This window comes from Cyprinodon tularosa, unplaced genomic scaffold, assembly GCF_016077235.1.
Source record: "Cyprinodon tularosa strain WSP-4 unplaced genomic scaffold, ASM1607723v1 ctg44, whole genome shotgun sequence".
In the NCBI taxonomy this organism is placed as follows: Eukaryota; Metazoa; Chordata; class Actinopteri; order Cyprinodontiformes; family Cyprinodontidae; genus Cyprinodon; species Cyprinodon tularosa.
The window spans coordinates 3,259,773-3,276,451 of NW_024039163.1; the positions used below are offsets into that span (position 1 = coordinate 3,259,773).

A 16,679-nucleotide genomic window follows, 5' to 3' on the forward strand; every position below is an offset into this window, starting at 1 on the left:
TAGGTGACATAGTGATATACTGCAAACAGGAATGAGTCTCTATCACAGCTTTCATAAGAAACTGAGGTATTTAACACAATATGGATGCTCTCTTAGGAAGCTTGATTCTGTAGTGAAAACATAAAACCTGTCACTTTTTTTCTGGAGTTTCATTTAGCCCATTATGCAATTCTAACATCAGAAAACATGTGCTCTAACGTGATTGTCAGGACAACCAGGTAATAAGCTCATAAATAAAAGAAACAATGTACCATTTCAATATTTTATTCATTTTTTTTTTGTTAAGGTTATAGCAATTATTAAATCATATAAATGGGTAGCAGGCGCCTCAAACTGTTAGACCCTGTTGTCTTCCTGATGTGTGTCAAATAATTAAAATGGAACTAATTGGCTGTGATCTTGGATAACCATTACTGTATGTAGCACTGAATGTGAGGGTCTTCAGAAAAATTGGTTGCAGAATTGTTTTCCCGCTAACATCTACTCATTCCAGAAAGCAAAACAGAGGAACCAATTAACTTAACATGCCTGTTTTTGGACTGGGGGAGGAGACCACAGAACCCAGAGAGATGAACATGAAAACTCCATCGAGAGACGGCCCAGCCCCCAATTTGGAGCCACAATCTTCTTGCTTCGACGCAGCAGATTTAACTGTGCCACACGGAGCATCCAGTGCGTTACATTGCCTGTTTGTACCCTTTCATGTTTCCCTCTTTTTCATTTCAACAACAATATTTTATTATATCTTTAAAAAATGTTTCCCTAGATTTACTTTAAGTGGGACAGACAGGATAGTCTTGCATTATAATATAATAGAAAAAAAGAAACTATTTGAACCCTCTTCACTTTACTTCACCCTAAGTATTTCCAGTATAGTGCTAACCCTAAAGTTAATTCACAACATATATTTTGGCCTTTGGTACCTCTTGTACCAGTACTAGTTTATATCTCAAAATGATAAATAGGCAACAAAAACAAATACATGTATACACACAAAAACACACTCTTTCAACAAGTGCAACTCACTGCCCTTTAGAATTCATCTATTTTTAGTCTACACCTGTGTACAACTGATTTAATCGCAGTGTGAACATTGAAATGTATTGTTCTACCAAGGCTTAGACAATTTGTTACAGAAGACACATCATCATAAGGATGAAAAACACAGGATTTACAAAGCTTTTACAAAGAGGAAGGAGAAGCTGTTCTCAGGAAAACCTGTTTTCCTCCACTAAACAAATCTGGCCTTTTAGGGTAGAATGGAAGAAAGGAAGCCAATATTGAAATAAAGCTGTTAGATATTCCATTTAAAGCCTGACCTATCCATGTAGAAAAGTCAGGAGACATCTGGAAAACAAAGGTACATTTCCATGAGGGAGGAGGTTCATCGTTCAGCGGGATAATGACCCTATAGCCAGAGCAATGCACTTGTCTCTGTTTGAAAACGACTCAGGAACATTACATCAAAATAAAACAGGCTAAGGTAAAGTTTATTTCCCAAAGCTGTGAAAGCAATCGTCCCCCTGCAGGCAGACACTAAACATCCCTGCAGCAAATCAAATAAAGGTCCAGCCTAGACTCATAGACCGTCTCAGTACAAACACTACATGCCACATTCCACATACATTTATTTACTTGTTTTTACATTTTGACGTTTTCTCTAAGGATGCTTGTTCTACATTCATCTTTAAATGGTTTTAACGTATGTATGTTTATTATATAAGCATTATGAGTTAAAAAATTGTATCAGGCTTACATCATAAAAATAATAAATGTAATAAATTAAAAGACTTGATTATTGAAAATATAATGTTTTAGATGAATGCATATCAATGTGCTATAATGGCTTAATCAAAATGCTGATCTAAATCTTAATGAGAGTCTGTGGCAAGACTTGAAAATTGCTCTTCATTAATGCTTTCCATTCAGTCTGACTAAACTGAAGCAATATTGTATTTAAGAATGTCTCTACCCAAAAGTACTTGAATCTATACTCGCAGGAAAAAGCGATTCTTAAAAATACTGAGGAAGGGAAGCTAAATACAAATGCATGTCACTCTTTCCAGCTTTCCACTTACATATATGTCTCAAATCTGAATACACAATTAGACACTGCTTTAAGTTGTTAAGTCACAGAATATCACCAAAACATGGGAGTTTGTGATTTTAATGTAACATAATTTTAAAAGATTAAGAGGGTATGACTAAAAGGAACCAGAGCTATAAACAGAAAAAGTGAATCAGAAATATAGAGAGGTTCTGATAGGTGTCTACTCCAGGGTGATTCAGCCTGTCAACACCCAGAAAACTGCCCATTCTCATGAAAACTATGATTCTGACTCAACTCTCCAAGAGCACAACATGACATTTTACAGTAAACTCTCTTCTAATGCAAAACCTCTACAAAAACACAATAAATTAATAATGAAAAAGAGAAAAAAATATATTGATAAATTTAAAAAGAAACTGATATAATGATGTTCTGTGACAACTTGTCTAATGCCGCCGCCCACTAGGATGCCTCAATGAAATTTAAACCTAATCCCTGGGATATAAGACTTTTATAAATGTGTACAAAGATGAACACAATTCATGTTCCATAAAAATCCATTTAAAGAAAGTTAGGCTTTGGAAAAATGAGAAAATCCAGAGATACATAGGACTCCGCCAAGGAGGAAAAAAAGACTTCTAGGGACTGCTGTGAACAAATAATCGGTAAAACGATGATCCCATAATCACATTAGTGATAAAAATCCCATTACCTTCTCATTATACATCCGCCTCTTTTCTTTCCTCAAGTGTCTGACAGAACAAGCATCAAAGATGATGAAAATTAAGAAGCCTTTTCCCCTTTAAGCTCCAAGCTCTATAAACCTCACCTAACCCATAACCTTTGTGTAACTTTCCAATACCCAGAATACAAGCACTGCACACAGCCTTTAAACCATCACTGTTCCTCCAAACATCCTTTAAGGACAAGATACTGAAATATCAATTATTTGGGTCCTCCAAGCATTAATGATAAAAGCATGCAAAAATGATGCATCGGAGATAAAAGGTCTTGAAGTGCTTGCTGAGGCTGGATGAGTGAGTTGTTTGTTTTCCTGAAACGGAGGCTTGTCTTGAACTATCACTAATTAACCGAGAAGAAAAATAGATCTAAATATAATCTAGTGGATAATGAACAGAAGAGGGGGAGATCAAGATGTCTTTGTCTTCGCTTATTATTTACTCCATAACTGAACACAGATACATTTTAAACTGACTTAAAGATGTAACAGAAAAGAAGTCCCTTTACTGGGCAGGCTTTTTGTCTAATTTTAGGCAAATGTTTTAATATATCCTTAGTGGACAAGAGAGCATTTACAACTGGCACACATCTCTTTATGCATCCAGTATGTGATTAGTCCTTATAACAACAGTTTGGAAAGGGAGAATATGACTCTAACTTTGCAGAGGGGGAAAAGCGTCACACAATAACTCCCCTAATCTGAGCAAAAATTAATTTTGAAAGCCTCTCTGTTGGAAAATCCTCTTTATCTGTGTTGGATGGAGGAGGGAAGGGAATACACTGAACTCTTTCTTATTCTTAAGATGCAGAAGTCTGTTCACTGGCGTTTGTAGTACTCCGGCAGCTCCACAGAGACACATGCAAATAAACTTAAGTCTCCAGAAGAGCAACAAGGGAGATGGAAACTAAACAGCAACTCACTGCAAAGTATTGAGCACAAATATGAGAAAGCTTAGCATTTTGATATTCAAGTGAAGTTAAAATACCAATGAGAGGACTGCTTTGTCATCTGCACCTTCACTTATTGTTAACATTGTATGACACACCAAACCGTATTAATTTGAATCATCTAACAATAACAGAAGGATATGCAATTAAATCCTAATCAAAACAGACATCCTCCCTTCTGACCTTGTAGAACAGGATTATTAATTGAACCTTGTATTGATTTTTTGCAAACAATAGTCTTCAAGGGTGCTAGTAAATCATCAATGTTCCTGTTAAGCTCCAAGAGCTGCAAGAGATTACATTTTAGAGATGTAGAACAATGCAGAAGAAATGCCTAGAGGTTTTTATAATAGACTGTCTGACTCCCAGCTTTAATATCCAGTTACATTGTAATAAATACATTGCTTATTGGTTAACTTTTTGGCTTCATTAGACATGCATAGAGAAGGTGCATCTCAATGAATTGCAAAAAAAAATATCAAGGGGAACATTAAGCCTTTCCCATTATGTCATTAAAGATATTAAGCCTTATATTTAAGCATATATTCATTACAATTTCAAATATGTAGTATTTAAATGCAAAATCTACTTAAATCTGAAAAGAGCACTTTTGACCATTGAACATTACTCCAGTAATGTTCCTCCTTAGCTCTGGTAAGATATGGTTTCTAGTTCAAAAGTTGCTGAAAAGAAGGACTTCAACAGCTGAACTCCACCACCTTGTGAGGCTTCCCAATCTCTTCAGTTGGCTTTACTTGTGGATGTCTTTCTAGCCACACTTTATCCTTCCAGTAAACTTTCCATTGCTATGTTGCATACAGTAGCCTCAAACGTCACTGTGAAGGGAAATAGCCACAGTCTGCTGGACAACTGTTGAGCCTGCACGCCACCATTTAGACTGTATGGTCCATAACTTGGCATTGCCATAATAATCCTGCATCAAAGGTTAATTCTATAACTTGAGGAATTGGCTTTTGAGTTTTTACAAGCTATAAACTGGAATAATCTAATAGTCTTAATACTTCAAGAATATCACCCTGTGCATGACTAGGGCTGCAAGTAATGATTATTGTACTAATTGATTAATCTGTTGAGTATTTTACCAATCAATCATCGGGCATCAAAACCTGCCTCTGAAAAAGATTTTACACAGATTATAAACCAAGTTAAGCTCAAACTATACCTGTTGAGGAGGTTAGGATAGAACATATTTTATGTGCAAAAGAAGTTTTTAATCTTTAATGCAACATTTTTATATACTTTTTACAATTTGGCATAATTACTGCTCTGAACTCTGCAGTAAATGTCATGTGTTAGAGCCTGTATACTCCAATTAATGTCTGATTACCAACTTAGATATTTTAATAATGGATTTATCACATTTTTTTTTTTCAGCCCAATGTGTAATTGCAAATACTTCCATGCAGAGCATTTAATGTCTACGTAAAAAGCCCAGAGAAAGTAACTTAGGCGCATAACTTACATTGCCGTAGTTGATGAAGCCGTGCTCCCTTGCGATGCGTTCAGCCTCCTCAGGGCCCCCATTGACCTGGACAGCCCAAGTGTTGGTGAAGATCTCGGCAGCATCAATCCACTTTAACTCGGCATTCAACAGGACAAGACCTGTCCATACAATCGGCAGGGCCACCTGGGCATCCATTAAAAGGAAAACTCTTCACTGGTGGGGTAGGGGGTCTATGTGTCGGTCTGATGCTGCTTCCCAGGCAGAGTAGGGCTGCCCTACCTTACAGCAGCAAAGTAGAGCAGTGGCCTAGAGATGAGAGGACAGAGCAAGCTGTAAACAAAAACATGGCCTTCCAAACTGGGTTATCCTTGGGCAGCAATGAAAGCCCTGAGATAATAGTCAGGCCCAAACAAAGAATAAATGGGTATCAGCCACACATCTGATTCAAATTACAAAGCTTGTGTCTGCTGTCCGGCTCTGAGAAAGAAAGACTTTAATAAATATGTAAAACATTAATATTACATCAATACAGACAGATAATCCGCCAAAACCGGAAAAAAATATTTCTCTATTTCTCCATAAGTCTGAGAAACATAAAATGATAATGTATGATAATCAAGTATGGTAAGTGTCTTGCTGCGATACTGCAGGAGCACAATCCAAACTCTTAGTGCTAATAGCAAAAGGAGTACAAAGGGGAGAATCTATATTTAAATAATTAGTCACACAGTGGTCTTCACTTCTGAACATTCTGGAAAGAAAATTCAACCAGTTGCTTATTATACATGAAAAGATCATGAACAGTGAAATAAAATGTATAATGAAAAAAAAAAACTTATTTGAGTTGAAGTTCAAACAAAAAAGATGTTCAGCTTTGACTGCTCTGCTGGTCTTTGATTTGCAGCTCTCTGACTGAGATAAAAGGAGCCTTTACAAATAAGGCTTTGGGGTAAGTCGGATAACTTCATGTACCAAAAGACAGTGTGGATATCTGCTAAGCAAAGCAGCGCCATCCTTTTTTCTTTTTTTTTTAAACACACATGGTAAAAAAACTGGTCAGGTTTCAGATTACGGTACTACACATAGACATATTAGAGATGCTTCATTTAGTTCTAAAAAACCCAGGATTGCACAACAAGCACATAACTGTTTTATTACAGGTACCTAGAAAATATACTTTTCAACCTCTAATGGTTTCCCCAAACAGATGTATAAAAACTCCAACTTCAGCATACTGATTTAGCAAGGGTAAGAAAACTGAGTAAAAAAAAACAACAAATAAAACATTTTCATCAAAAACTCTGATTATATTAGTACTGGACAGACAATTCTTAAAAAAATAAATGCAACTTCGGCATTTCAGTGTATACCTTTACATTTTTAGTTTGGTTTTCTGTGATTTTTTTTAATAACATGACCTTATTGATTCGAAAAAGATGAGAAATTACCCATATTTGTGTTGGGCTCCGTGAGTCAGACAATAGCTAATCAACTTTTGATACTTTTCTATAGACCAAGCAATTACTTGTCATTTTCATAAACTATGCAATATAAAAGCACAGTGGTATTTTGCTTCAAAAATAAGTGAGGTAAAAAAAAAAATCTCTCTATTCATGACAATACGTAGAGTTAGTCAGAATGCTACATAAGGCTCATGACCTAAATGATTAATTAATCATAAGGCTTTTAACATATCTTTATAAAGGGTTGCTAAAGGTGTGGAAGGTTCCACATAAGCCTCTACGTCGACTATCATTAATCTAAAATAATCAGATAATACTCCACAAATAATTATCTACTTGCATAGATATGCTGCTGCATATCCCCCTGAAAGCACTTCGTCTTCTTTTTTATCCTCAGCGGCATGGGTTTGCTTGGTGCTCTGCTGTAATGCAGTAAAAGGCTTACTATATTTGATTACCATATAGTACACTATAATTTGTCTGAAACTAAAATAAATAAAATAAAATAGTTAAATATGTTGGAATTTTGTTGGATCTTTCAGCACACGTAGTGTGTATAAAAAGTACAACTTAGCACATTGATTTGTGTTCACTTATATCATGTGTTCTACAAAAAAAATAAAAAAATATCTTGAACTTTTACTTTGCATCTCTGCACATCACACAAAGTCAGCAAAAAAATAAAAAAAATAATTAAAATTAAGATAGAGCCAGATGGCTGTTGCAAGGAAATAGTGAATTTTGTACAGATATATTTGGTGAAAGACAATGGAAAACAAAAACAACCCTTTTTTTCCCATTTTTTTTCTCCATCTTTTCTCTGAGTGGAACAATATGAACTTACTAAACTGAAAAATCTTATCTGCCTCAGTAATGAGTTTATAGCAATTTTCATGACAGTTGGCAAACTTTAGATTTGAGACAGCTATACCTGTGGCAAAAAGCATTGTGTGTTTGCCTTTGCTGAGAGGGGGAAAGGTAGCTGATGTATTTACAACAAACCAATTAGCTAAAATTTACCTAAGAGTAAGAGGAAGTTAAAGTTGTAATAGACAAACACCATTACTAATCAGCGCACAAAATAATGGCTCTTACAGTGGAAAAATATCCGTCCGTCTGTCCAAGATTGGGTCGGGTGGGTAACAGGCCCAGACGTCCTTTCATCTACCAACATTCTCTAATTCATTCTCATGGATCAAGAGATTTTCCCAGGCCAGGAAGTTTAGGAAAACCTCAAGGGGAGGTGGAAAGGTGGGCTCCAGATAATTCAGATCTCCTATTCTTTTGGCTCAGTAGATGATCCAGTAAACTAAAGTTTTCCCTAAGTTATCTGTTCACCATAACAGGGCAATACTGTTCCTGCAGATGAGGCAGCAATCTGTCTCTCCATCTTGCACTCCATCCTAACACACATGAACAATACATCAGTACGCAAACATCTCTTTAGACAAGAGACTGACCATCTAAGCAGGAGGGAACAGTCCACTCTTTTAAAGTTGAGAACCATGGCTTTAGACATAGACCGTCTGAATTTCTTCAGCTGTTGCAGTGCCTACTGATGGTCAATGTAAAAGAAGGCAACAGAACCCCATCCTCTGCAAAAAAGAAACAATTTACCCTCCTTTTCACAAACAGACTTTGATTTTAAGTCCATGAAACAAACAGGATGAGAAACAAGGGGCAGACCAACCCACACTGAAAAGAAGCAGTATCTCACGAGATGCAGACAAAGCTTTTGCTTTCAGTGTAAAAAGCCCAGATTGCTCTTAAAAGCAGTCCCATGCTCTCACAGCACCATCTACAGAGTGACACTGTAGGCTTTTCCAAATCCTCAAACACATCTAGAACCAGAAAACCAAACACTAACGACCCCCTCAGCAACTGTGAAATGGAAAATTCCATTTGGTTGTAGGTATAACATTGTTCTTCCTGAATCTGTTGGTGTCTCCTTTAAAATAGCTTGAAATAAACTTTACCAAGAAGGACAGGAATTGTTTGTCTGTCAGTACAGCACTGATTATTCACCAGTCTGTCAACAATGACAGTCAAACAATGTCCAGCGCCTTCTGCTGATGAGATTTTAAACTACCTAATGGTCTCAACCTATGATAAGCACCACAAAAGATGATTGTATTTTTTGGTACTATGTAGGGTTGTCAAAAGTATCGATACTCAAAAAAGTATCGATACTGAAATGTTGTATCCGGATACAATACTCATTTTCAAAAGTATCGATACAGTGCTACCACCAGTGGCACCTAAACAGTCCTTCATCTAAAGTGAAGAATAGAGGAAAATGCACTTTCTGAACACTGTGTGATTGAATAATTCTGTGCATTTTTCAGTTTCAGACTTTTTTTATAACAGGTGCAGCTGCTGAGAATTATTTTTGTTTCTTAACCGGTTTGGCCAGTGTCATTACTATGTGTGCAAAGCATAGCCAAGGAAGGAAAACTTAATTTTAATTTTGTAAGTTTTTATCAAGCTTGCTTAATATAGTGCACAGCATATAACCTCAAAATATTGTTCTTATTGTTTATTGTATTTATTTATTTTTATTATTAATGAAAATTTCTGTTGAATTTTGGAGTCTTTGTTTTTATCCTTGTGGTATCGAAAATGGTATCGAATATCGAATATTTTCCTTAGTATCGGTATTGAGGTAAAAAGTTTAGTATCGTGACAACCCTAGTACTATGTTGACATTGCACAACTTAAGGTAGCTTATTTTAGTTCTATTTTTTGGTTCTTTGTCTAGAGTCATGTTTTTTGATATTCTGATAATTTGAGTTGGAACATATTTGGACAGTGTATTTTTTTATATTCTGGCCGATGTATATCGGATATCGAACAATAAGTGATATTGGCCTATAAATCGGATATCGCTTTTTAAAAAACCAAAATATTGATATTGGTATCAGAAATCAAAATCCCATGTCTGTAAGGCTCTAATTAAATCAAGTGATAGTTTTAGAAAATTTTCCATTGGGCTTTCCTGATAGTGGAATTGCATGGGGATGAGGCTTAGTTTTCACCTAAACCATCAAGTCAGATTAGCATCTGAGAAATTTGAACACATCAGAATCTGTGATGTGAAATCTTGTGACAGAGATATCGCCATGTAGTGGAGCGATTAGTCTGCAAAGCATATTTGGTAGCTGGTACCCTCATAGCTAAAAGTGTGTACGTTTGCATTGCAGAATGTTGCCTCGTAACAAGATGAAAAGTGTAAATCTATTAACCTGCTATGCTATAGCGTATATATTAATATTCGTTTCTCTCATTTTCCAAGACACACCAGTTTCCGGAGAGTTTCGTGCATCTACAGTGTTCAAAGACGAGTAAGTCACAGACTGCATCCATGGCTGTAAAGATACATTTGGAAGTGGTTGTGATTTAAGTGCATCAGGAGAGGTGCTGGAAACGTAACTAGAGGCTGTCACTCTTCACGTGGAGCAATTCCTCTGAGCTCATTAGATAGTGTGGTGGCGCCACACACAAACAGGGGTCTGCCGACACCAAACAGAGGGAGAAATACATGGAAGGAGAGGAAAACAGGAATCTTTCTCGTCATTTTGCAAGTTGGAAATATAACGAGCAAATTTAAAAATGCAACGCTCAAAATGCAATCTCTCAAAACACTGTCATGCGGGGAGGTAACAAGAGGCTGCTTACTGTTACAATATACACTCACCGGCCACTTTATTAGGTACACCTGTCCAACTGCTCGTTAAAACTTAATTTCTAAGCAGCCAATCACATGGCGGCAACTCAGTGCATTTAGGCATGTAGACATGGTCAAGACAATCTCCTGCAGCTCAAACCGAGCATCAGTATGGGGAAGAAAGGTGATTTGAGTGACTTTGAACATGCCATGATTGTTGTTGCCAGAAGGGCTGGTCTGAGTATTTCAGAAACTGCTGATCTACTGGGATTTTCACGCACAACCATCTCTAGGGTTTACAGAGAATGGTCAGAAAAAGAAAAAACATCCAGTGAGCGGCAGTTCTGTGGGCGGAAATGCCTTGTTGATGCCAGAGGTCAGAGGAGAATGGCCAGACTGGTTCGAGCTGATAGAAGGGCAACAGTGACTCAAATAACCACCCGTTACAACCAAGGTGGGCAGAAGAGCATCTCTGAACGCACAGTACGTCGAACTTTGAGGCAGATGGGCTACAGCAGCAGAAGACCACACCGGGTGCCACTCCTTTCAGCTAAGAACAGGAAACTGAGGCTACAATTTCCACAAGCTCATCGAAATTGGACAATAGAAGATTGGAAAAACGTTGCCTGGTCTGATGAGTCTCGATTTCTGCTGCGACATTCGGATGGTTGGGTCAGAATTTGGTGTCTACAACATCAAAGCATGGATCCATCCTGCCTTGAATCAACGGTTCAGGCTGGTGGTGGTGGTGTCATGGTGTGGGGAATATTTTCTTGACACTCTTTGGGCCCCTTGGTACCAATTGAGCATCGTTGCAACGCCACAGCCTATCTGAGTATTGTTGCTGACCATGTCCATCCCTTTATGACCACAATGTACCAACTTCTGATGGCTACTTTCAGCAGGATAATGCGCCATGTCATAAAGCTGGAATCATCTCAGGCTGGTTTCTTGAACATGACAATGAGTTCACTGTACTCAAATGGCCTCCACAGTCACCAGATCTCAATCCAATAGAGCATCTTTGGGATGTGGTGGAACGGGAGATTCGCATCATGGATGTGCAGCCGACGAATCTGCGGCAACTGTGTGATGCCATCATGTCAATATGGACCAAACTCCCTGAGGAATGCTTCCAGCACCTTGTTGAATCTATGCCACGAAGAATTGAGGCAGTTCTGAAGGCCAAAGGGGGTCCAACCCGTTACTAGCATGGGGTACCTAATAAAGTGGCCGGTGAGTGTACATCAAAGATCCAAAAATGAGCTAAAACTTCAACCCTTCAACTACAGGAGAACCAAGTATTCCCAAACTGTATGCCAGTGGAAACAGAAAACCAGCAGAAAACCAGCGACACCACCTTAGGGACAATGACAGCCTAGAGTCAAGTTTCCTTTATAATTGTAAGAGAAGCATAAGTGACCTGCAGTATGCTCAATAACTGGAGAGCTTTGAATTAATAATTCAGCAACCAATGTTATAAACTGCTGACAGACTTATAGAGTGGGCCGTACAGGACAGTGATAAAACAAGAGTAAAATTTGATTGGAGGAAAAGAAGCAACAACTGATAATTCCCACCAAAACTCTTAAACTTTTAAATGCATTCCACTGTGCCCCTTCAGTTTTAACAGCTAAGGGGGGCGAGGAACACAGTGGAGCGCCTGAATGGCAACAGCGAGAGCATGAAGAGCTCAAGCATGGACTGCACACTGTTCAGCAATTAGTGTTTTAGTAACCTCATTAGGCCTGCAGTCAGTCCCAACAGAGTGAAGACATGCAGATTCCTGATTTGTCAGAGGCAAGGTTCCAACCATTAATATTCTATTAGTAAGTCATATAAATAGTATTAAAGTACTCAGATTTGAATGCACACACATCAGATGTGTCGCATGTACTTTTGAATACTTAAGTATTCAAATGTATATGCATTCAAAAGTACTTAATGATTCAGAAATACAAATAAAATCTTCTAATAGTACATTTCTAAATAATTATGAGAGTATTTTTAAAGAACCTTGTAAATTTCAGAAACCACCTGATGTATTGATGCTACAAATTCTACACCACTTGTAAAGAACTTTAGCATTAAAATGCCACAAAGAATGACAGCTATTTGATTATTATTTCTTATTTAAAAACAAACCAAAAAGAAAATAGGAGTGTTAAAGGTTGAATTTATTACCAGAAAGAAAACCCCAACTACAGGTGCTGGTCATAAAATTAGAATATCATGAAAAAGTAGATTGATTTCAGTAATTCCATTTAAAAAGTGAAACTTGTATATTATATTCATACATTACATACAAACTCATATATTTCAGATGTTTATTTTGTTTAATTTTGATGATTACAAATGACAACAAATGAAAATCTCAAATTCATCATATCAGAAAATTAGAATATTACTGAAGACCAATAAAAACAAAGGATTTATAGAAATGTTGGCCAACTGAAAAGTATGAACATGAAAAGTATGAGCATGTACAGCACTCAGTATTTAGTTGGGCCTCCTTTGGCCTGTATTACTGCAGCAATGCGGCGTGGCATGGAGTCGATCAGTCTGTGGCACTGCTCAGGTGTTATGATAGCCCAGGTTGCTCTAATAGTGGCTTTTAGCTCTTCTGAATTGTTGGGTCTGGTGTATTGCATCTTCTTCTTCACAATACCCCATAGATTTTCTATGGGGTTAAGGTCAGGAGAGTTTGCTGGCCAATTAAGAACAGGGATACCATGGTCCTTCAACCAGGTACTGGTAGCTTTGGCACTGTGTGCAGGTGCCAAGTCCTGTTGGAAAATGAAATCTGCATCTCCAAAAAGTTGGTCAGCTGCAGGAAGCATGAAGTGCTCTAAAACTTCCTGGTATGTGGCTGCGTTGACCCTGGACCTCAGAAAACACAATGGACCAACACCAGCAGATGACATGGCACCCCAAACCATCACTGACTGTGGAAACTTTACACTGGACTTCAAGCAACGTGGATGAAGTGCCTCTCTTCTTTTCCTCCAGACTCTGGGACCTTGATTTCCAAAGGAAATGCAAAATTTACTTTCATCAGAGAACATGACTTTGGACCACTCACCAGCAGTCCAGTCCTGTTTCTCTTTAGCCCAGGCAAGACGCTTCTGACGCTGTCTGTGGTTCAAGAGTGGCTTGACACAAGGAATGCGACAGCAGAAACCCATGTCTTTCATACGTCTGTGTGTGGTGGTTCTTGAAGCACTCACTCCAGCTGCAGTCCACTCTTTGTGAATCTCCCCCACATTTTTGAATGGGTTTTGTTTCACAATCCTCTCCAGGGTGCGGTTATCTCTCTTGCTTGTACACTTTTTTCGACCACATCTTTTCCTTCCCTTCGCCTCTCTATTAATGTGCTTGGACACTGAGCTCTGTGAACAGCCAGCCTCTTTAGCGATGACCTTTTGTGTCTTGCCCTCCTTGTGCAAGGTGTCGATGGTCGTCTTTTGGACAACTGTCAAGTCAGCAGTCTTCCCCATGATTGTGTAGCCTATAGAACTAGACTGAAAGACCATTTAAAGGCTTTTGCAGGTGGTTTGAGTTAATTAGCTGATTAGAGTGTGGCACCAGGGGCCATCAATTTTGAACCTTTTCACAATATTCTAATTTTCTGATATGATGAATTTGAGATTTTCATTTGTTGTCATTTGTAATCATCAAAATTAAACAAAATAAACATCTGAAATATATTAGTTTGTATATAATGTATGAATATAATATACAAGTTTCACTTTTTAAATGGAATTACTGAAATCAATCTACTTTTTCATGATATTCTAATTTTATGACCAGCACCTGTATGATCTGACAACTCATCCTACTGAGCAATTTGGACACATGGCAAAAACTAAAACCTTAATAAAATGTATAAACTACCAATAATACCTGTCCTGAGTTTCTCACAGTTGTGGAACATAATGCAAATCTGTAAAACAGCGGTGTCCAAATTCAGTCCAAAGGGCTGATATCAGGCATATTGAAACTGCATTTCAAAAGTAACAAGTAAGTAGCAGCTTCATTAAAATGTAGTGGAGTAGAAAATACAATATTTTACTTTGAAATGTAGTGGAGCGAAAGTTTTAAGTACCAAAGAAGCATAAAACAAAAAAGGTAATAGGTAAGGCTGGATGTGTATGGGAAAGGCACTAGACCTATCATGCAGCTAACCTGAACATCATCAAGCTCCATTTTATTAAAAAAGAAAAAAAGAAAAAAAAAATCCGAGCGAGGTGCTGATCAGTTCCTTCTACATTCTACTGATGCATCAATTTATGCAAAAAGGGCCATAAACAAGCACTGAGGGAAAAAACTGCACAGTACACCCACATACTTTTCAGTAAGATAACATTGGGGATTAAAACATCACTGCCTTTTTAAATGGTCAAATTCAAATTCACATCATTTCATAAGCAGTTTGGATTTTTCATAGCTATAATTTTAAATAATCAAAATTCTAAAAACTAATAAAAAACAACAACAAAAAAACTGAAAAAAAACAAAACCTTATTAAGTTGAAGCAAGTCTTCTGCTGCGTATGTGTCAGAGTCATGCAGGGCTTGTGCTGCTCTCCAAAGGCTGGCTACAGCCTGGACAGGTTACCAGCATTGTTACCACTTCAGGAACTGGCACAGAGACATACAACCATTCACACACATGCACAGCTAAGCACAATTTAGAGAAGGCAATAAACCTAATATTTATGCGTTTGGATTGTGGGGGACAGCCGAGGTCCCCTGAAGAGAACCCACAGATGCACAGGGAGAACATGCAAACTCCATACAGAAAGAGCCAAGCTGGAAATCTAACAGGATTCATCTATGCAGCTCTTTAGTATTACCCGTCTGCTTTATGACATTGTGCTTCTTGCAGCATTGTTCGTTGATGGCTTGGGAAACTTGCTCAAGCAGGACATTTTGGGATGTTTTGACACAGTTTTGCATTAACAGCAATGTTTTAGACATAATCAGGAGGCATCTTATGTGCATGAAAGGTCTCAGCATGACTCTGGATTCATGGTAGTGTCATCTTTTTCATGTGAACGATCCAATCGAATGTCCAGTCTAAATATAGCTTCCTCAAGGAAATAATTACACTATTATACTATCTAAACATTATTGAACAGTTCTCCAAACCCATTACACAAAAAACACAAGATCAAAATAACACTTTAAAATACTAAGGTTTTGTTAAACTGCACGAATAGATATGACGTGCTCGGCAGCATAATGCTCTTACTTTGAGCTACAGGCAGGATGCCCTGCCTGGTTACAGGTGTCCAAATGTTGAGGTGCGCTCTGAGGTTGTGGAGATAAAGTCTCTCATGAGCGGACAAAACCAAAATGGGTTTCTGTGCCATATTCACTCCTGGTTTCTGTCATTACACTATGCAAATGTACTAATCTGCTGCCGCAAGCGGAATACCTCTTTACACAGTGACAGTTGCCATGGCAAACGTAACTTCCAAGAACTTATGTTAATTAGGCCTCAAAATAATTAAAAATCAAAATATACGTAATATTACAATAAAAAAAGTCAAAATTCTTTCCCAAAATATATATAAGAATTTTTTTTTGTATCTCCCTCTCACCACTAGGGGGTGCTGCAGCCCCTCCAGCACCCCCACTTCCTGCGGCCATGGCTGCCATTGCTGAGCAAGCTCTGCACTACAGTACAAGCCACTGCAGACCTTTGATGAACCACCTTAAGGAGACAGACGTGGTATTTGCTGAAACTAAACCAACCTCCTCCTTCTTGATGTTTCAAATGAAATGGTTTGGGTACAATCTTACTCGCAGCATTATCCTTGCCTGAGAAGCCTTGTTGATGCAAAGTGAGGATGACAGCACATGTTTCTGTGGAGATAACCAAGGTTGACAAAAGAATGATTTGAAGCACAACTTCCCTTTAAAGGTTTAAGCTCTTCTAATGCATTCATAATGACAGATAGACTGCCCTATCCCAATTAGCACTGTGCTAACATGATATTATTGAAAAATATGTTAGCAGGTCATTCTGTTTAAGGGATTAAACACAGTTAATTAAGTTTAAAGTATTGACTTATTTTGTAAGCTGTTATTAATTTTAGAATTTAATCATTTGTTCCACAGCAACAACAACAAAATCACCACCAAAAGGTCAGTATAGTTTTAATAATGGTAGTTATGCACAAAATAATTCTAAGATGTAAAATAATTTTTATCAAATGAAATATCTGAAAAAACAATGAAGAAATTACCATTATCATAAAAAACCTATTTTGTTTTTAAAATGTTATTTAAATGCCATGTGAAAAATGATTTCTATATTGAATCAACAAATATTTATAGATAA

The 16,679-nt window shown here is 37.5% G+C and overlaps 1 protein-coding gene across 1 annotated transcript in view; it reads right to left on the reverse strand.

Moving 5' to 3' along the window:
- furinb (furin (paired basic amino acid cleaving enzyme) b) overlaps positions 1 to 16,679 on the reverse strand; it is a 168,986-nt gene that overhangs the window by 144,744 nt on the left and 7,563 nt on the right. The window contains exon 2 of the mRNA XM_038300063.1: positions 5,223 to 5,510. Within this exon, the coding sequence (XP_038155991.1) occupies positions 5,223 to 5,399 (177 nt within the window). The 5' untranslated portion in view covers positions 5,400 to 5,510. The remainder of the gene's footprint in view (positions 1 to 5,222; positions 5,511 to 16,679) is intronic.